The sequence below is a fragment of the Musa acuminata genome, chromosome BXJ2-8, assembly GCF_036884655.1.
Source record: "Musa acuminata AAA Group cultivar baxijiao chromosome BXJ2-8, Cavendish_Baxijiao_AAA, whole genome shotgun sequence".
NCBI lineage: Eukaryota > Viridiplantae > Streptophyta > Magnoliopsida > Zingiberales > Musaceae > Musa > Musa acuminata.
Window position 1 is genome coordinate 47,313,468 of NC_088345.1, and position 19,033 is coordinate 47,332,500.

The window sequence follows — 19,033 nt, forward strand, 5'->3', positions numbered from 1 at the left end:
TTTTAGAAGCTAAAGAAATACTTAAAGCCACACTATGCTGGAACAGGAAGGATGAAACATGATTAACATTAACCAGCTAGAATTGAATCACCCGAATAAATCCCAGAGTTAATAAATTCTAAACATTAACATTCTGTACAACATGATACAATATTCAACTGCGGTAAGCAAGCATGCGTCCAAGATTCAACCAAGCATGCTATTGAGAATTCAAAACACAAAGAACAAGGTTGAGATTTTTTTGTCAATGCAAAATGTATTCACTTACAAAGAACACAGCTTTCCCCATCGACCCTCTGCAACAACTAGGATCACTCAATGTCAGAAAAATAGAGTGAGACATCATTTAAATTCAACCTATAAAATACTGAGTTTATTTAGTGCCTCTAATCTGCATCCATCTCCTCCAGTGCAGCTTTGGCGGCTGTCTTGGCTTCCTCCAATAGATTATCTGGAACCTGTGATTGGAAAAAAATTGCATAGTTTGAGAATAGCAAAGATTTGCCATGTCTTTTTTCTTTTTCTTTTTTCTTTGACCCCATCAAATCAAAGGGAGATAGCAAAAAAACAGAGGTTTATGTGGCAATTCTCTCGTGATAGGCATGATGTGAAAAAAAATAAAGCAAAGGGAAGAACAGGCACGAGAACTCAAAGAAACTCCTACCAAGGGTTCCTTTTTTGGCTTTTGAGAACTGCAAACAAGATTTTATCAGACTAGATGTGTTGACCAAGATTGAATTGTTCAGAAGACACTATAAATTAGAATTGTACAAACATATCCCTTCTTAAGAAGTAACTGCAAACAGAGATTTTATGGAACTATTCATGGTAACTTTGTGGAATTATGGTGTCAAACAAAGGCAAAAAATTCAAAATTTATGACAGCACACAAGTGATAGCAACTGGCTAGTAAACCCAAACCAGCAGATGGTAAAAACATTTAAACAAGCTAAAAAATGAAAAATGGATCTGTGAAATGAGAACTAATTTAGTTAAAGAAATCATTACATTGAGACATCACTTGGACCAAGTTTGCTGTTAATGTCATCATTTGCCTCTTTTAGACAGCCCAGATAAATAATAGCGAAAGATCCACGTAGACCAAGTTAACATATAGACGGACCACTTATGCAGCCAAGCAGGCTAGACATCTTATATCTCAAGAATAGGAGACATCAGAATAACACCTGACAATCTGATTCCGATCCATCCACATATCAGAGAAGAAGATTATGAAATTATCTCAAAATTTGCATTTCTAAGGCAATAATAAAGCAGGAACAGTATTACCTTTAAATTTAGGAAAGTTTGTGGTGAAACTAATGATATTAAAAGATAGCCACCACAAAGCAGTAATTGAATCACAAAGATCATAATGTATTATCTATCATGTAGACCAGTCGAAAGTAAACAACAATCACCTTCTGATGTTGGCGGTTAGATTCATCACAGATCCAGCTCATTTCTAACTCAAATGCTTTATCTTTTGCCTCATCATGCACTCCATAAATTCTGCATGTAGGAGCAACGAAAAGAAAGTGCAAATGTCAAGTTGTAAAGTTCCAAAAAACTATACATAGATGTATATATTGAACTTCAAAGCCCTCATTTAAAACATTAAGCTGCAAGATTTAATAATCATAAAACTTCTTCTCAAATCCTAAAGTATCAAAAGAATCAGATTCAGTATTTTTCAGCTGAATAACAACAAAAGCACTCAACTTTATTCCCAACATCTGGCAAATTTCTTTTTGGATCAAAGAACATAAATCATATGCAAAGCAAAATGATCAAAGGGAAGAACTGAAAGATTGCCATCCTTCCCTAGAAGCACTACTATGCCCATAGAGATTGAACAGTACTAAGATCTTCAGTATTCTACATATCCAACAAAACAGAACCATCAAATTTAGTTCTCATATTTGATCTTTATAAATAAACCATGAGGCACGTAAACAACCTACCAAAGAACACAAACAGTTATATCAAGTACAACCAGTAATTAGAGAGTAACTGATAATCATGACAGTGCAGAACAATTTCTTTAGCAGAAGTTACAGATCTGACAAAACTAAAACATTAATGATTAATTTCCAACAGATGGAAACATGACCATGATTTGCAAACTGAGCAGAAATCCCTTTTCAAGGAAATCTAAACTTCAAAAACCACAGAACAAGAAAAACTGGAAAAGAAATAAGCAAAGCATAAATATGTTTTGCATGGATCGCATTACCGGTCTGTACTGGTATACCGACCAGTCATGTACCGAGCTGTACCAAACATACCGACACACGATTCACTGGGTGTACCGATGTATCACCCATACTGAGAGATATGCATCAGTACGTTAAACCTTGATGTTTTGTCAAATGCTATCAATGAATGTCGATATTGTTTTATTCTAATTCACTTATAATTTAATCTCATCAGCCAGATTAATGACCACAGGAAAGCACACATTTTGCAGTACAAAACCATCTAAAGTGTCATCCCTAACTAATGACTCACACTAGGACCCTTCTTTCAGCCTCCAAAATTGTGGATTCGATGCACTATATGGCCCAGGATTTTAATAGCACACTAAAACACTCACGCATGTACAACAACCCTGTGTTAGGATTTGGCTAAGGCATGAAAACTTGTACTTTCCTTTGTTTCCCTAGAGGAGCTTTCTCAGTGCACTCCAAAAAGACTTGACAGCATGGGCATGAATACAATTATAACATTTGAATACAATGAAATACTACTATATACAAACTAATGATACATAATGCTGCACTAAGCAGAGCAAACAATATACATCGTACAAGTAATTCCAAATAATGGAGCAGATGACCTAGTGAGAAAATGCAAACTTGTAAAAGATAATTTTGTGTGACTAATGAGATGAGAGAAGGCAACACATACTGTATAATGGTCTTCATGACATCAATTAGTTGGAGATGCACCCAATATAGCCTAGTGTTGCAAACTTTAACTACCAATAAATTGTTATCACAGCTAATTCTCTACTGTGGGTGAAAATATTTGCAACATGAGTAAATATGACACTTCATTAGTTAACAATTATAAAAGAAAGCAGAACGAATCATCAAACTTCTTACATCTTGGCAACTTCAATGATTCCCTCCTTACAGGTCATCTCAGACAGCTTCAGCTTCTCTATCTCCCTGTGGAACAACAATTAGAAATATTAGGTTCAAAATATAGAAAGACAAAAGACCAGTGAAGAAAAGTTGAGTTCGCACATTAATTATAAGAAAGTTTATTTTGTGTCAGTTGATGAAGATTTGTCAAATGAGTTGCAAGTAAAATAAATAAATAAATCATATATGTATAATCATTCAACTTACGTCTTGGCAGCTTGTCTTCCCTTCCCAATTGCAGCACCAAAATACCTCTAGATGGTTCACATTAAACAAGCATAAATTCCAGATACTTGAAGAAATTTGAAAAAAGTAAAACAGCACTAAGATAACAGCCAAGCTTACTATTAGTACTGCTCAAACACAGGGAAGGCATTCATATGCATTCTCAGAAAGAGACAACTACAAACATCCAACCAATTCATCCACAATCAACATTAACTTCACCAAAGCTTCCATTACTCTACTTATACTTAGTCATGTACAGTATTTAGACAAGATCTGCTAGAAAACAAATTCCTATTCTATTTTAAGTACAGGTGCTTGTATAAGAATTTGAGAACTCACATATGATACTCCAGATGGCTCAATCATGTAAAGCTGAGGTCCATCTCTGTCATAACCACCAAGAATAATCCCACTGCCAAAAGGCCTGCAACAAGAAATCATTCTCCTCAATCAAAGTTGAAACAATAAAAGGAAACAAACAATGACAACTTACAAATAATCCTCAGAAATAAGTACCAATATGTGCAAGATTCTGCAATCTTACCTGAGCCACCAATAGAGTGTACAAAGATGAACATAACTGGCAACACGATCTGCAAGTTCCTTGACAGGTATGGGTTCACCATATACTCTTCACATGATACAATAATACAATAGCATGTCACACTAGGTCATTTAGGAAAAAAGTGAGGCAAGTAAAAAAGCTATCTGCTTCAATATCTCAAGATTGCTGACCTCTCATAACTGGTTGCTTCAGACTTTGCTCGTGCAACGATTTGTCTGCCATCAGCAGCTAAGCCTGCCACAGCCTGTGTTTACATGAGTCAGCCTTTGAACTAAGAATTGAACTGTCACAAACGAATACCACCATTGAAAGTTTGAAAGAATCGGTTACATTCTGTTAGTATAAGGAATCCCATAGTGTCACAAATAAATAAATCGGTACACACACACACACACACACACACACATATATATATATATATATATATATATATATATATATATATATATATTTTTTTTTTTTTATGCGTATATGTATGTATGTATGTATGTATAGGCATTTTACATGTATGTATGTATGCATATATATATCAAAAGAATGTATAGGCATTTTACCAATCATGTAGTTCAATTTTAAAAGCACTATAGTCTGCTTAAACATGATCACATGGTGATATTCAAATGACATTTTCCCACTGATTTCCTCATAAAAAGAGCTCATGTTCGAGATAGGTGAATAGTCATTAACATAAATGGGTGACATTAGACATTCATAAAAGTATGATCATTTCCCTAAATTATGTGCAGGTGCTTGATAATGACATCAACAAAGTGTGTTGCCGCCAAGTTATGCATCATAACATTTTCTACTCTCAATAAGCAGATGATGTTTGCATAACCTTCTTATAGGAGTCTTAGTTTCTAACCTCTTCCTTGCCCCAAATGATGATTAATCTAATGTGTAAAGTCCAGTCTAACCCAAATGGTACTGGAGTAAATTACATCAATTCAAGTTAATAAGAGAAAATAAATACCATGGTTGGAACCTATTCTTCTTTTACTCATGGAGTTGCACGAACCATAAAATTCAAACAAAATAGTTCCATCTAAATTCCACAGTTTGACACCAATATGATTGATCAGATCGTACCAAGTTAATGTAATTACTGCAACCTCCATAAGCCCACAATTGAAGAAGGAATTCCAATCCACAGTGCCAGAATAGAATGAGAAATCCACCTCAAAAGACATAATTTATCGATCTGTGCAAGCTTACCATGCCAGAATGGCGGTGAACAGCATGTATTCTCCGGTTAGATCCCGCCAACATCATCTTCGACGAGATCAGCTTCTCCACACCCTAATTTCCACCAACCAGAAAGCTTCAACCACCGACACATAAACAAGAAAAGAAGAGAATCCCAGTTCACAGAACCCATACCATCACGATCCCGTCCTTGCATTTGATCCCAATGACGGTCCTGTAATGTCCAACAAAGGGGGCAAAAACAACAATCCAAAGTTAAGGTCAAACAGACACCGAAAACAATACAACAAAAGCACAAAACCGGCAGCATCGGGAACAAAGATCGCGAGAGAGGTAGAAGGCGGGGCGTGGGATTAAAACGGACCCGCTGTTGTCGACAGCCTTGGCGGCGTACTCGATCTGGAAGACCCTCCCATCGGGGGAAAAGGTGGTGACGGAGAGATCGTAGCCGGTGCCGATGCTGCTCATCGTGCTTCGCTCCTCCTACGATCGTTACGTCCTCGAATCGGATGGAATCAACACAGCGAGCGAGCGAGCGAGAAGCACAGAAGAGGGGGGTTCAGTAATACCATATAGCAAAGTTGCGGATGGAGGGTTTCTTGCGCCTCAAGTTGGAGAAAGGCCAAGGATGTTAACGGATCCAAATTGAACCGAACCCGACCCGAAGTTTCCAAAATGTCGATCCGTTGATATCACTGAATCATATATTGATCCGAATCTGGATCTGCATGGATGCGATGCCCAATCCGAAATGGCAGTGCTGGATTCTTACTTTTCATCCATGAGCATATCAAACTCGGATCCGGATCCTACATGGATCCAATATGAAAATACATTTATCTGCTTGTGTGGCCAATAATTAGATATATTTTAATTCACAATTAGTGTTTGTCTCAAAGTTAATTATTGGGTGATTTTCTCTTTTTTTTTTGGGATTTTCTTATAAGGTACACCTAGTTTTTATTTTTTTTCATTTGGTTTTTTTTGCCAATATAGTAAGGGTCTCTTGCTTTACTTATAAGGTACACCTAGTTTTTTCATTTGGTTTTCATTTGGTTTTTTTTGCCAATATATTATTTCGTAAGGAGATGCGGATGATAATAAGTTGTGTTATCAACTATGTTTCCTTATAAAATAGTGGAAATGAGACTCTCAAAACCTTTCTTTGTGTTATCGACAACCATCACGTGTCAAGTCTGCTTTGAATAAATGATACGGGAGATCCATTGGAAAACATCTCAGGCCATTCATTCTTAAAGGTCTTCTTCTCATTGACAATGAAAGCATGGACAAGGATAAATTAAGGAGATTAAAGAAGGTGAACGATAGAGATAGCATAGCGGGGTAGAGGCGAAGGTGGCCACAATAGTGGTAAAAGACAATAAAGGCATTTATAACAGGACGAATGCCGACGAAGGTGGCCATGGTAGCCTATAATATAATGAGGCAAAGGTGGCTATGGTAGGACAGAGATAGCAATAGAAAATGTCTACCCAAAAAAGGAGATGAAAATGATAAAGGGCATTTAGGGTGTTAAGAGATAAAAGAGGCACCAAATGAAAAAAGAAGTTTACTATTCATAGCCTCCTTTTTACTATTAACAATCCTTTTAAAATAATAAATTATTATTTTTAGAATTGGTAGCCCTGTATTTCGTATTTTACCTTTTTTTCTTCCTAACAACCTGTTGCTCCCTATCAGTAGCATCATCCTCAATGCCGACACTGCCAACTCTACTTGCTGTGAACGTCGCTCACTATCCTCTCCATTGCTTCTCCACTCACTACCTCTATCGTTGCTCATACGATGACCCATTGTTATTATTGCCAATGTCTTTCACTGTTGACTCCACTATATCACATCCTTAGCTAGAATTGCCTAAGACATACGATACCCAAGCGATACTCGCTAGCAAAGATAACCTTAACCTTGTGTAGTCCATAAAGGATCTATAAAGAAAAGTTTAAGAATATGAAGCAAGTAATTTATCATCATCATCTACAAAAATGAAAAAATAATTAGGATCACAAATAACATAAAACAACCAATCTTTATTAGGCATGAAAGAGTCTAGAAAACAAGCTAAATGAGTGCATATAAAGGGGACTCCAAAGGTAGATGCAAACCCAATGTTCACCTAGCACTTTTGTTAAATAGAAAGCAAGCACACTAAAGATATTATATCACCTCTTAAATATATATCAAAAGCCTCATCCATCTCGATGCCATTCAAGGGTTTCTAAGGTACTAAGACGACTGAAGTTTCTCACTCTTAGGTCGTTAGTCAAAAATCAGCCCATGTCACATGACAACGATGCTGCTTTGGGCCACTTTGCATGGCATCACATAGTCAGAAATATTTTTGAGTATTATATAATAAAAATATAAAACAAAAACACTAACAATAAATAAAAATGAGACTAATAATAGTGTTTTCTACCCCTAACATGTTGTATATAAGAAAACACCAAAAACATACAAAAACAGTAAATAAAAACTAAAAATTATCATGAACAAGTGTCAAACATCTTGTTGCATTGCTCCGTGATATTCTCTCATACTTATTTATTTAATACTCACGTTGAAGTTAAAAATTGATCATTCTTAGTCGCAACTTATTTGAGCTTATGTTGAGTTATCAACTTTGATCCATCTAATTTGTTGCAACTAGTTGCTAAGCTGGTTTAGTTGGGAAAGTTTGTTGAGTTGGAACACTTGTTGCTAATCGACAAGAGAATAGCCTTCATACTTGCATTCAAGCCCCTTGGAGGTGTCACCCTACAAAAGCTTAAATGGTGTTAGTTGGAGCTTCGCTAATGCTATATTGTAGAACTTGAAGAGTACGTGGCTTTCTCCTACAAAGTTGAGGAGAATTCGATTACTTAAAATAGAATTCGCTAATGCCATATTCCATTAGAAGGAACTTTCAATTATTGTAGAGCTTCATTGTATAGGTGAGGAAAATTCGATTACTTAAAATGGATTCACCCAAATTCCTTGGGTTGTGTCCCTTGCTTCAAGTTACTTACTCAACTTCGCCCACTCTTTGCTATCGCACTTCTTGAGTATTGTAAGTGTTGCTTTGATCCTAAGATTGGTTTCATCCTTGTAGAGCACCTATGCAATAACTTTGGCTAGCTTTTGGGATTGTCCATGCCTTATTTATAGTTGGAATTATGCTCTCTCTCTCTCTCTCTCTCTCTCTCTCTCGCTGAGCATAAGTTTGGTCAGCACTTAGAAAACTCATCACGGTAGTACCATGCCTCATCTCCTAATGTTTATGGCTTTTAGTCCAACTCTTTCTCGACCAAGTTCTTAGGTAGTCAAGACCTCCATAGACTCAAAGTCATTATATTGTATTGCCTTGATTAATTAACTACTTCTACACACCCTACAACTTATGAAGAATTTCACTCTTGATCTTCCACCAATCAGATGTTGTAGAATCTCTACCAACTTTGATTCTTTAGTTGTTCACTTGGCATTGATGTTCACTCACCCAGTTTTGCCTCTCAAAAGCATTGGGATACTTATAAGTAAAAATAAGCTTTAGAATAGTTTGAGAGGTCCTATAGATTCTTCCACTTGGAAAATGATACGCAATGTAGATGATTAATTAGATTTTTAACTCATTCACTGAGTTCAAATTATCATTCCACCTTGCACTTTCGTAGAAAGAGCTTTAGCAAGTTGTTAGTATATCAGTATATTCTTCAAGTCCATCTATCTTGATGGATCCTCGCCCTGCATTGAGGCCTTCTGACTCCAATTGTATCATTGTGGGATAAGTCTAGTCTTCACACCTCAATTTTTTCATCACTTGTATAGCTAAGAGTATATGTATATCCTTCGACGCTCTTTTCAAATGTGTCATCATATATAGAGAGTCATTGTTCATCAAAAGTTGGTGCTCATGCTCCAATCTCCAAACTTGATGTCAACTCCCTTTGCCAATCCAAAAATTGGTTCTGCCTTTGAATTGATTAATTTCATGTGGCTCAGACCATATGCTAACTTCAATCCAAATCGCTTTGTCTCTCAGTTTGCTATGAAATTATGTATAGCTCCTATGTCTACCAATGCGTGAGTCACCTTCCCATTCAGTTTAATGTCCAAGAACATCAGCAGTTTGTCATGTGCCTTTCACCTCTTTCATCATTGCTTGATATTACTCCCCTACTTGACTTGATTTTGTAGTGCATTCAATAATTACATCACCCCCATGTGAGATTATTGTGGTGATCATCTATCATTGCTTAGACTCTAACAAACTCGACCTTAAAGAGTCAATCTTCTTCTTTGGCCTTTACTGAAGCTTCTCTCGAACTTCACCTTATAATGTGTTCAGCAAACACACAACTCCTATGTGAGGTCTCGACGATGAATCATTGCTACTCGAACACTACCTACTAGTGCCAGAAGATTTTTACTTTATTTTTTCATCATATAAAAGGCATTTGCTAGACTTTGGGATGTTCCCTCTTGGTCCATGTCTTATCGAAGCGCCTTTGTTCATTGAGTCAGAAAGCGAATCGACTTTTGTTAAATATGAAAAGATCTTGAAAACTTCGAAGGTAGATGTAGGCTCAATGTTCACCTAGCACTTTTATTGAACAGAAAGCGAGCACACTAAATATGATCACCCCTCAAATATATACCTAAAGCCTTATCTATCCTTGTGTCACCTAGGAGGTTCAAAGGTGTTGAAATGATTGATGTTTCGAAATGCTAGGTTGTTAGCTAGAAATGGCATATGAGAATGTTACTATTTTAGACCATTTTCCTTTCGTGTGATGTCACATAATCATAAACATTTACAAGTGTTATATGATGAAAACATAAAACAAAGATACTGACAACAAATAAAAATAAGGTTGATAGTATTATTTTTTTACCTCGAATATGTTGTATACAAGAAAACATAAAATAAAAAATAATAGAAAATAAGAATAAAAAATATCATGCACAAGACATTGAACACCATATTTGCATTATTCCATGACAGCTCTCCATCAACGTTTCTCACCATCGTTAACATTGCTCATTATCACTGTCAATATCTTACTATCTAACCCTATTTATCATCCCCTTGATGCCATCCTCGAGGAGAAAGAAGAAAAAGAAAAAGAGAAGGAAGAATGAGAAAAAGATGAGAGGAAGGAGTTTAATATTTGTTAACAATTTTTAAAATAAAGATGTAAATAATAAAGAGAAAATTGTAAATAGTAATCTCAATAAGAAAACTAAAAACTAAGGGCACCTTATGAAAAGTGTTCGAGCTTTTCTAGCAAATCATATTTTAATTATTATAATTTTAATAATTTACTATTCATCATCCACGTTTTACTATTGATAACTCCTAAAAAATAATAAAATATTATAATCCTACTATTACTTATTTTATCTTTTTTTCTTACCCATAACCTGTCACTCCTTATCGATGTCGCCATCGCCAACCCTGCTTATTATGAATATCACTAATTATCAATGTCGATGTCGATGTTGCTCGTCGTTGATGTCTCTTGATGCTGATGTTGTTCGCCGTTGACATCACTCAATGTTGTCAACCCCACTCGCTTTTCTTTTGAAACTATCCTCCAAGGAGGAAGAAGAATAAGAGGGGAAAAAAAAAAAGGAGGGGGACAAGGATAAAGAAAAAGAAGAGGAGGACTGTAAATAGTAATCTTCATGAAAAAATTAAAAACTTGGCGCACCTTTTGGGAAAAGTCCAAAAGAGAGCTTTTTTTTTCTAGCAAATGGTTTTTAATTATTATAATTTTAGAAATTTATTATTTGTAGTCCCTTTTTATGATTAATAATCTTTTAAAAATAATAAAATATTTTTTTTATTATTTCTTCACCACAACGCCATGCTCCATACCAATGTCAATACTGACATTACCCCATGCTCCCTTCGTGTTGTCATCGATCATTACTAGATGCTCATTACCAATACCAATACTCTTCGATGCTCTCTATCAATATCATTGTCAATTGTTATCCCCTCCTATCCTCTAAGGAGGAAAAGAAAGAGAAGGACGTGAAGGAAAAAGAAAACGATATTTAAGTCTAATCTATTTGCGAAGGGATAGTTTAAAATTAAAAAAAAAATTAAAATAATATAGTAAATATTAAAGAGGGGATTGTAATTAGTAATTTTCTAATTTTAATTTTTCATGTTCCCATCCTACGATGTTTTATTTTTTATTTTTTTTATAACAATCGTTAATAATATTATCTTTTGTTACTTCATCCGACGGCTCGTTCGAGGGCGGTGCACCTTCTCAGCCGTAGAATCTCCAAGATCGGACCGTTGCGAGTTCGAAAAAATTTGACCGTTGGAAGTTGGCACTTTCTTTTTCTAAGTCGTCTCTGTTCTTTTAACCCTGCACCAAATATACCGAAGCCTAAAGGAAGAGCGATCAAGAGGGGAGAACGAGCTCGAGGTCATTTCTTCTTCTTCTTCTTCTTCTCTCTTGAGGGCTGGAATCCATGATCGGAAGGGAGGAAGACATGGCTTCCAGGAGGCAGACCGTGGTCTCTGAGCAGCAGAGAGGTACCTACGGGCTTAGCCACGATGACTGCTTCTGTCTCCTAGGAAACCCTGTTATTGATTTGTGTTTTGGGGCTTTTCTTTTCAGTTTTCCTTCTTGTTTAGGTCTTATGGTCTGTCTTCGATCAACTCTGTTCTGCTTCTGCTCTTCTAATGATGTTGGTATCTCGTAAAGAGTTTGTTTTCGTGGTTTTGCTTCTTGGTACTGAATCGACTCTGCCGTGGGTTTTAATCTCTATTAATTACATTAGGTCTCAAGATGGCATCATTTAATTCCCGTTTCATATGTTTTCCTTATTTTTTATGCCTCACAAATCTTTTTTTGCTAATTTCTGGTTGTTTTCATGCGATAAAAAACTTCTATTTTTCCTTGAATAATTTCTTCAAGCTCTCTTTTCGAAAAAAGCTTTTCCTTTCCTTTTTCGTAAATTTTCTTGATTTTAAGACTACCTTTTTCTTGATCTAGAAGCATTTTTTCTAAACAAGTTCATTGCTGCCACACAAATCTTTTTGCTGATTTCTGGTGGTTTTCATGCGATAAAAGCTTCCCAATTGCCTTTGTGAATCATTTATTGATGTTCTCTGTTCGAAAAAATCATATCCTTTTCTTTTTCGTAAATTTTCTTGATCTGGAAGCACGCTGACGAGCTCCATGTTGCCATCACAAATCGTTTTGCTGATTTCTTGTTGTCATCATCCGACAAAAGCTTCCCTTTTGCTTTCGTGAATCATTTCTTGAAGTTCTCTGTTCAAAAGATCTTTTCTCTTTTTTCTTTTCCCTGAATTTTCTCGATCTGAAGAATTCTGAGGAGTTCTTTGTTCTTATCTTCTTGATTGTGTGCATATGGAACCAAGAATTTGACCTAAATATTTCTTCAATTTATTGTTAGGTGGAGCTGTGCCTGTGGGTAAGCAGAAGAATGTCAATGCGGCGGATGCAAAGAGCCGCCGAGCGCTGGGAGACATTGGCAATCTGGTCAACATCCGAGTTGCTGAAGGGTAAGAGCAGCAATGCTTTATCTTCCTCCTCCAACCCACGATTCATTCTTTTGATAACATCCTACAATGCATTCATCTCATCAGGAAGCCGGAGCCCCATATAAACCGTCCCATCACTAGGTTGTCTCAATCAACACGATCCATTCTTCGTGAACGTGTTTGCAGTTCTTTCTTCCCCATTTATTGCTAGAATCGTCTTTGATCGATCATTTTATTGCAGAAGTTTTGGTGCTCAACTTCTTGCGAATGCACAGGCCCCTGCTGCTAATAAGGTATGATGATCCCTTTTGCCCCCTGTTTTCTTAGATCTTCTCTTACAACATAATCTAAATGATTGCAATAGCAGAAACCTGTAGCTATTCCGGCTAATGCAGCAGTTGGTAGAGTTGGCACAAAACCAGTTACCAAGGCCACTGCTGACACTAAGGTGGCGAATGAAGAATTAATGCAAACATCTGCGAGCAGTGGTTCCTTCACCAAATCCTCGAGAAAGAAAGTTACCACACTTTCATCTGTGCTCACAGCTAGAAGCAAGGTACTTGACGAACATGCGCTTGCTGTGGTTTGCAGGTGAGCTGTAACATTGAATACCTGTTGTCTTCTGTTCTGTAAGGTTGCTTGTGGACTCACTGATAAGCCGAAGGAGCTAGTTGATGACATTGATGAAGCCGATAAGGAGGATGAATTGGCCGTCGTGGATTATGTCGAGGATATCTACAAATTCTACAAATCTGCTGAGGTAGTTCGAATGTCGTCTCTCTGTTTCCTTGAATCTTTATCTGTGGTAATGGTGTTTCTTTCCATCGTGGATGCAGCACTACAGCAGGCCTCACGGCTACATGGACTCCCAGGTGGAGATCAACGCGAAGATGAGAGCTATTCTTGCCGACTGGTTGATTGAAGTGCACCACAAATTCGAGCTGATGCCTGAGACACTCTACCTGACGTTCCATATAATCGATCGGTACCTCTCCATGGAGACGGTCTTGAGGAGGGAGTTGCAGCTTGTCGGGGTCTCCGCCATGCTCATAGCGAGCAAGTACGAGGAGATATGGGCACCGGAGGCGAGTAATTAGATTGTGTCAATTGCTGTCGAGGCATTGTCGGCTGAACTCGGAATCTGGTTGCAGGTCAACGATTTCATTTGCATATCAGACAGGGCCTATACCAGAGAGCAGATTCTTGGAATGGAGAAAGGTATCCTGAACAAGCTCGAGTGGAACTTGACTGTGCCAACTGCATACGTCTTCCTCGTGAGATTTCTGAAGGCTGCATCATCATGCGACAAAGAGGTGAGACTTCATGATCTGGTCGACTGAAAACCTCAGGTCGTGTTCATGGAACGATGTCATGTGATCACAATGCAGGTGGAGCACCTGACGTTCTTCTTCTCCGAGTTGGCTCTGACGCAGTACTCGATGTTGAGGTACTGCCCATCCATGGTGGCTGCGTCCGCGGTCTATGCGGCCCGGTGCACTGTCAAGAGGACTCCTCTGTGGACCGAAAGGCTTGTGCGCCACACAGGCTTCTCCGAGCAAGAACTGCTGTACGTGACTGGTTAAGATTGCTCATTGACCAGTAGAGTTATGACCTGCGTAACTGAGCAAGATGATGATGATGATGATGATGCAGGGACTGCACAGGAATTCTGGTTGACTCCCATTCGTTGGCTCCTGAGAGCAAGCTCAAGATTGTGTACAAGAAGTATGCGCGTGAGCAACTTGGAGCGGTGGCGCTGCATCCACCGGCAACAACATTATTGGAGGAGTTGAAAGCTTCTTCTTCATGGAAGTGATCGGAGATTATAGCATTATCTCTCGTATATGTTCATGCTCTTCGTGAAGTATTGCTTTCTGTGAATAGGCAAATGTCTGTGAGTGTGGTGTGGTTGAAGCTGTAGAACGCAAACTTGACGGTGTGTGTGTATATAGCATGAAAACTATGGTTATCATCTGAATGCGAAAGTAACCCAGTTCGATCGCAAGGTGTTAGTTGTTTTGGCTGTATGGGGAAGGGTAGACGGCAGTAGTAACACTGCACTCGCGCATACGTCGAGCATCGACGGCCATGAAGTCGGAGTGTGTCAGGAGAAGGAAGGCGGAAGGAGCAAACCAGCATAAGACACAGCGCAAAGCCACGGGCAGACAGTGCAGCTTTACCCACTCTGGCTGGCCCACACTGTAGCCGACAAACCACCACCACAGCTCCCCTACTCCATCATGGCATCTTTGTTCTCTCTTCTTTTCACCCCCCCCCCCCCCCCCCCCCCCAAGCACAAGCACAGTCGATCATTGCTCTCCAGCGCGCATGCATGTCAGCTGTTCTCAACCCCTCGCCCCAAAAAGACAAACACTCGTGAGGAAGAAGCGATGGGTGCTCTCTTCTTTGGGGGCACACGAACAGGCGGCAGCGCAAGCTCATAAGCATTCCCTCAAATGATTGCGGGTTCTGACAGCGCTCCGGCACGCGCGAGCAGGCGCGCTGCAAGTGGCGAAACCCAGTGGTCCCTCCGCCCCCCTGGCTACATGGAGCGCAAAGCAGCAGCAGCACACGCGAGAGAGAGAGAGAGAGAGAGATGTAGGCCTTCATGAGGACGAGAGGTTAAAGCTGCATGCCTCTACTCATCTTTCCCACAGAAAACTAGAAAAGCTGCGACCATCTTTACTTGTTACGATGGTCAATTGAGCAGCAGCATCAGCAGCATCCCACCTCGGGTCCTGAGAAAGCAACAAAGCGAACGAAACACCGAGGTTTGTGGCTTGCTTTGCCTGCTTATTAGCATCGAAAAGACTCATGATGGATCAACAGCTGATGTACAGGATTGCTTAAGCTTCTGTCTTCAAGCTCACAACACTTGACAAGACCTGTTTAGCTTGTAATCCAAGCCTGTCAAAGTTTGGTTCAACGAGGAAACTGTATGTGTCTCAGAGATCTCAGGAGGCCCACTTGGAAGCTGCAGCTCCTGGTCAATTCTCATTGTTCCTCATAAAGTTGCCAACTAGGGCATGTTTGACATTGTTCATGGTTTCCTAGGAACACAAATAATAATAATAATCTCCTTGTTTTACACCACTTCACAATTGTTTTCAGCAACAAAACTTTAAGAAGATGTTCAATAAGAGCAATTTTTACAAGTTTCAGAAGAAGAAACTTTCTGAAATCACAAAACTCGTCATGCCAAACACCAAATAAGAGCTTTAGATCAGAGTTCAGAAAGTGAGAAGCTACAACATTACATGCATGTTGTAAACCTAATGGTCATTTGCGCAAGTGTTATGGTAGAATAGGAGTACTAACATCAAGACTATGACCATTTCACACTGCTAGAGAAGTGCATAAACTATATACTATCTTCCATCTTCCATTCCCCATGGTTATACAATTAACGATTACTGCACGCTTCATCTCCACGCTGTTATTGTAGTAACAAGTTAATTCATTTCTTCTTACAATATTGCATGCAACCCTAAGCATTCACACCAAGCCTTAAGCCACCACGAAGAAAGCGGAAGCTGCATACCAACCACAAGGAGAGACGGCTGGGGAACCCTTAGGACGGATTCCGGTCGACGAGCCGCCGCCTTTTGCAACGCTCGGCGGGGAGCGACCGGTCCACGAGAGCCTTGAGAGCGTCCCTCAGGAAGGCACCGCCGGAGGCTCCGTCGTCGTCGTCGTCGTCGTCGTCGTCTGCGTCCTCGTACGCCTCTTCGTCCTTGGCGAGGATGAGGACGTTGCGCACCCGCCCGCCCAGCGTCGCGATCTCAGCCCGCAGAGTCTTGAGGTGGAGCGACCGCAGGGTCTCGATCAGCTCTGGCAGGAGATCCGACCTGTCCTCGCAGCACAAGGAAGCCTCGAACGTCGATCTCTGGCCGCTGATGGGGGCGGAGGACGGGAGCACAACGATCTCGTCGGTTTCGGTGGGGAAGAACTGCGTGTCAGCGATCTCTTCGGTTCGTTGCTTCAGATCTTTCATGCGCTCGACGACCTTCGCCAACAGTGATGCTTTATCTGTCTGCGGAGGACATGAGAGGAGTTGAAGCTTAAACGGAGGGGAAAGAAAAGCCTAACCCTAAAAGCAACCCTAGAAATCATATCTACTTTCTGGTATGACGCTTCTTCCCAACCCTAACCCTAGTCTCCCGATCAGCGACGGATTCGATCTAGCGCAGTGAAGAAGAAGAAGAAGAAGAAGTTTCCCTAACCCTAATCCTGTCATTTCTTCTTGGGAAGAACAAACACTACAACAATCACAAACCCTAACCTGATCTCTTCACCAAACTGACAAACCGAAGCAAAGCCAAACTCGAAGCAGGCAAGTAGTAGAACAACTTGAGAGCAGGACCTTCGGGTCACAGGCAAGAATAGATCGGAGACGGTCGAGGTGGGACTTGATCCTCTCCCTTCGTCGCCTCTCGGCCTCCCTGTGGTTCCTGGTCGCGGCCAGTGCTCGATCCATGGGCGTGGCGTCGATGGCGTCACCGCTCATCTCCATCTCCATCTCCATCTCCATGTGAGGGTAAAACGAGGACACAAAGTATGCAGGCAAACCGTTCGACATCGCCGCCTGATCTCTCCCTCCTCGGCTCGCCGACAGCGTTGGGTACATGTCCCGAGCTCTACAGATCAGAACTCATTCTCCTCATAGGCGAAATATATAAGTGGTCGGACTCCTGGATTCCACTTTGCCGTGTTTATCGCGCATCAAAGATTAAAGGAGCTGCCACGCGAGAGAGAGAGAGGAAAGGTTAGCTGTCTGCATCATTCTGTAGAAGCTCTTGGGAAAAGCAATGGTCCACTGACATGCATGGGTAGAGGTGGCATGCAGTAACTCTTGAGGTGTGTAGCAAATCTTTCCATGTTCTCAAGACAAGAGGAGAGAGAAACCGGGACTTGCACTAACTCCATTTTTGCTGCTGCACTTATCAGCTAATCCCTCTGCACACACCAGTGAATTGACTTCAGTATGGTTTTGGAGCTGACATGGGCGGATCATCTGCAGGTATACATGCAAAAGGAAGTCACACTTTTGAGATGCTTGTATTTGTCCATTATGGAAAAGAGTGATATATAGGAAATGACATGTACGAGACTTGAGACGTATGGAAAGCTATGCTATGACTCCTATCAAGATGATGACTCTCCACTGCTCTGTTCTCTCGAGGCCTCAAAAGGAAGAGAACATAGTGTTATGTACTTGCTACAAAGACGTCAATTAAATCCAATCTCAAATATGACTAAGAGTAAAAGAAAAGGAAATGCGATTTAAACGGGTCGAGAAATGGACGTGATCCGCTAAGCAATGAAATGGGAAACGCTACCAAATCACACGGCCCACCATATTCTGACTTACACGTGGTGATCATCCGTGCCTCGCAAAAAGAAACCTCGGCACTCAACATCCTACGTCCGAGTCGATGAGATCAACGGCTGAGATTTGATGAATTTTTAGCGCTTAAATAGGTCTTCCCCGATACGTTATTACCAACGCGCGCGGCTGCCGGCGCGTTCGGGCTTCTCTCACCCCCACCGAACTCGACACCCGGTTTTGTTTGCGGAGGAGGAGAGGCGAAGCGAACGGCGACGCTGAGCCAACTCGATCGCTCAAATCTCTCCTCTCCCAACCGACCCCTTCTTTCCATTTCCCTGTCATTTATACTCGATCGCTTCGCTCCGAATCAAAGAATCAAAGAACTCTTATTGTATCCGATGGTGACTGGAATTAGGAAGGGGAGGAATTCCTGATCGCTCCTCAGGTTTGCTTGCCGTCTTCGTTTCAGGTGTCTTTCCTCATCTCTTTAGTCAAAATACCGTGAATCGGGCATACTGTTTCTGTTTGACTTTTTCATTCGAGTATAATGATTGTGTTGGTGTTGCGTGTTGTAATCAATTGATAATTGAGAATTGGTAAACCTGATTCAATCGCCGAATTAATTCTTGTTGTACGATCATTCTTTGTTTAGCTGGATTCATGAAACTCTCTGCGCGTTAGGATTTGGAAAGGGTAGACTAGCCTAGCCGAGGGCAGGATGATGAAGTTCTCACAGCCTTGTCGATGATCTTATACTTGTGATGACACAAGAAAATTTTGTTTTCCTGTAGTTCTGGCTTTTTGCGAGGAGGAGTTGCAACCAATAACAACAGGGAATATCAAATGCGCTCTTATTACGTTACAAGATTAGCCTCGTATAGCAATGATGTTTTCTCCACTAGACTTTTCTCCTGGTGGCAATGCAGTTGGTATAGCCTGTCTTGGAACTTTTAGACTCTTCAAAGTAGGTTATTCATGATTTGCTGCTAATATGAAGACTCTAGCATTGCCAAGGGACAATTTTT

The 19,033-nt window shown here is 40.1% G+C and overlaps 4 protein-coding genes across 11 annotated transcripts in view; 2 read left to right on the plus strand and 2 right to left on the minus strand.

Moving 5' to 3' along the window:
* Positions 1 to 209: 209 nt before the first annotated feature.
* LOC103995160 (proteasome subunit alpha type-3) lies at positions 210 to 5,737 on the minus strand. Its single transcript, XM_009415684.3, has 10 exons — positions 5,513 to 5,737; positions 5,323 to 5,362; positions 5,158 to 5,241; positions 4,113 to 4,186; positions 3,922 to 4,008; positions 3,717 to 3,801; positions 3,357 to 3,403; positions 3,108 to 3,173; positions 1,422 to 1,512; positions 210 to 458 (listed from the first exon to the last, which is right to left on the minus strand). The coding sequence occupies exons 1-10, from the start codon at positions 5,614 to 5,616 to the stop codon at positions 387 to 389; spliced, it is 750 nt and encodes a 249-aa protein (XP_009413959.2). The 5' UTR covers positions 5,617 to 5,737; the 3' UTR covers positions 210 to 386.
* A 5,809-nt stretch (positions 5,738 to 11,546) lies between these two features.
* Positions 11,547 to 14,680, plus strand: LOC135619796 (G2/mitotic-specific cyclin S13-7-like). 4 transcript variants are annotated; one of them, XM_065122139.1, is made up of 10 exons: positions 11,547 to 11,704; positions 12,592 to 12,700; positions 12,785 to 12,820; positions 12,921 to 12,972; positions 13,044 to 13,235; positions 13,314 to 13,439; positions 13,516 to 13,764; positions 13,831 to 13,992; positions 14,068 to 14,246; positions 14,333 to 14,680. In XM_065122139.1, exons 1-10 carry the CDS (start codon positions 11,641 to 11,643, stop codon positions 14,493 to 14,495), a joined length of 1,332 nt encoding a protein of 443 aa, XP_064978211.1. In that variant the 5' UTR covers positions 11,547 to 11,640; the 3' UTR covers positions 14,496 to 14,680. The 4 variants fall into 4 exon arrangements, with proteins under 4 accessions (XP_064978211.1, XP_064978212.1, XP_064978213.1 ...); XM_065122140.1 differs by having other exon boundaries at positions 13,047 to 13,235; XM_065122141.1 differs by lacking the exon at positions 12,785 to 12,820.
* A 1,195-nt stretch (positions 14,681 to 15,875) lies between these two features.
* Positions 15,876 to 17,398, minus strand: LOC103995157 (transcription factor bHLH106). Its single transcript, XM_009415682.3, has 2 exons — positions 17,043 to 17,398; positions 15,876 to 16,712 (listed from the first exon to the last, which is right to left on the minus strand). Exons 1-2 carry the CDS (start codon positions 17,304 to 17,306, stop codon positions 16,251 to 16,253), a joined length of 726 nt encoding a protein of 241 aa, XP_009413957.2. The 5' UTR covers positions 17,307 to 17,398; the 3' UTR covers positions 15,876 to 16,250.
* A 795-nt stretch (positions 17,399 to 18,193) lies between these two features.
* LOC103995156 (uncharacterized) overlaps positions 18,194 to 19,033 on the plus strand; it is a 13,838-nt gene continuing 12,998 nt past the window's right edge. For 4 of the 5 annotated variants that reach the window (XM_018829672.2, XM_065122144.1, XM_065122143.1 and 1 more), the window contains exon 1: positions 18,194 to 18,477. The gene's annotated coding sequence lies outside the window, so the exon portion shown is untranslated. The remainder of the gene's footprint in view (positions 18,478 to 19,033) is intronic. The other variant, XM_065122145.1, reaches the window with a different exon arrangement.

Bases quoted from the DNA above. Each gene is read 5' to 3' on its own strand.
- LOC135619796 (XM_065122139.1), top strand. From the start codon at position 11,641: ATGATCGGAAGGGAGGAAGACATGGCTTCCAGGAGGCAGACCGTGGTC. The intron at 12,701-12,784 runs GTAAGAGCAGCA...TCATCTCATCAG, and splicing joins AACATCCGAGTTGCTGAAGG to GAAGCCGGAGCCCCATATAA. The intron at 13,236-13,313 runs GTACTTGACGAA...CTGTTCTGTAAG, and splicing joins TGCTCACAGCTAGAAGCAAG to GTTGCTTGTGGACTCACTGA.
- LOC103995160 (XM_009415684.3), bottom strand. From the start codon at position 5,616: ATGAGCAGCATCGGCACCGGCTACGATCTCTCCGTCACCACCTTTTCC. The intron at 3,174-3,356 runs GTAAGTTGAATG...GTTGTTCCACAG, and splicing joins GGAAGACAAGCTGCCAAGAC to GGAGATAGAGAAGCTGAAGC. The intron at 1,513-3,107 runs GTAAGAAGTTTG...TCCTACATGCAG, and splicing joins ATCATTGAAGTTGCCAAGAT to AATTTATGGAGTGCATGATG.
- LOC103995157 (XM_009415682.3), bottom strand. From the start codon at position 17,306: ATGTACCCAACGCTGTCGGCGAGCCGAGGAGGGAGAGATCAGGCGGCG. The intron at 16,713-17,042 runs GTCCTGCTCTCA...TGTCCTCCGCAG, and splicing joins TTCTTGCCTGTGACCCGAAG to ACAGATAAAGCATCACTGTT.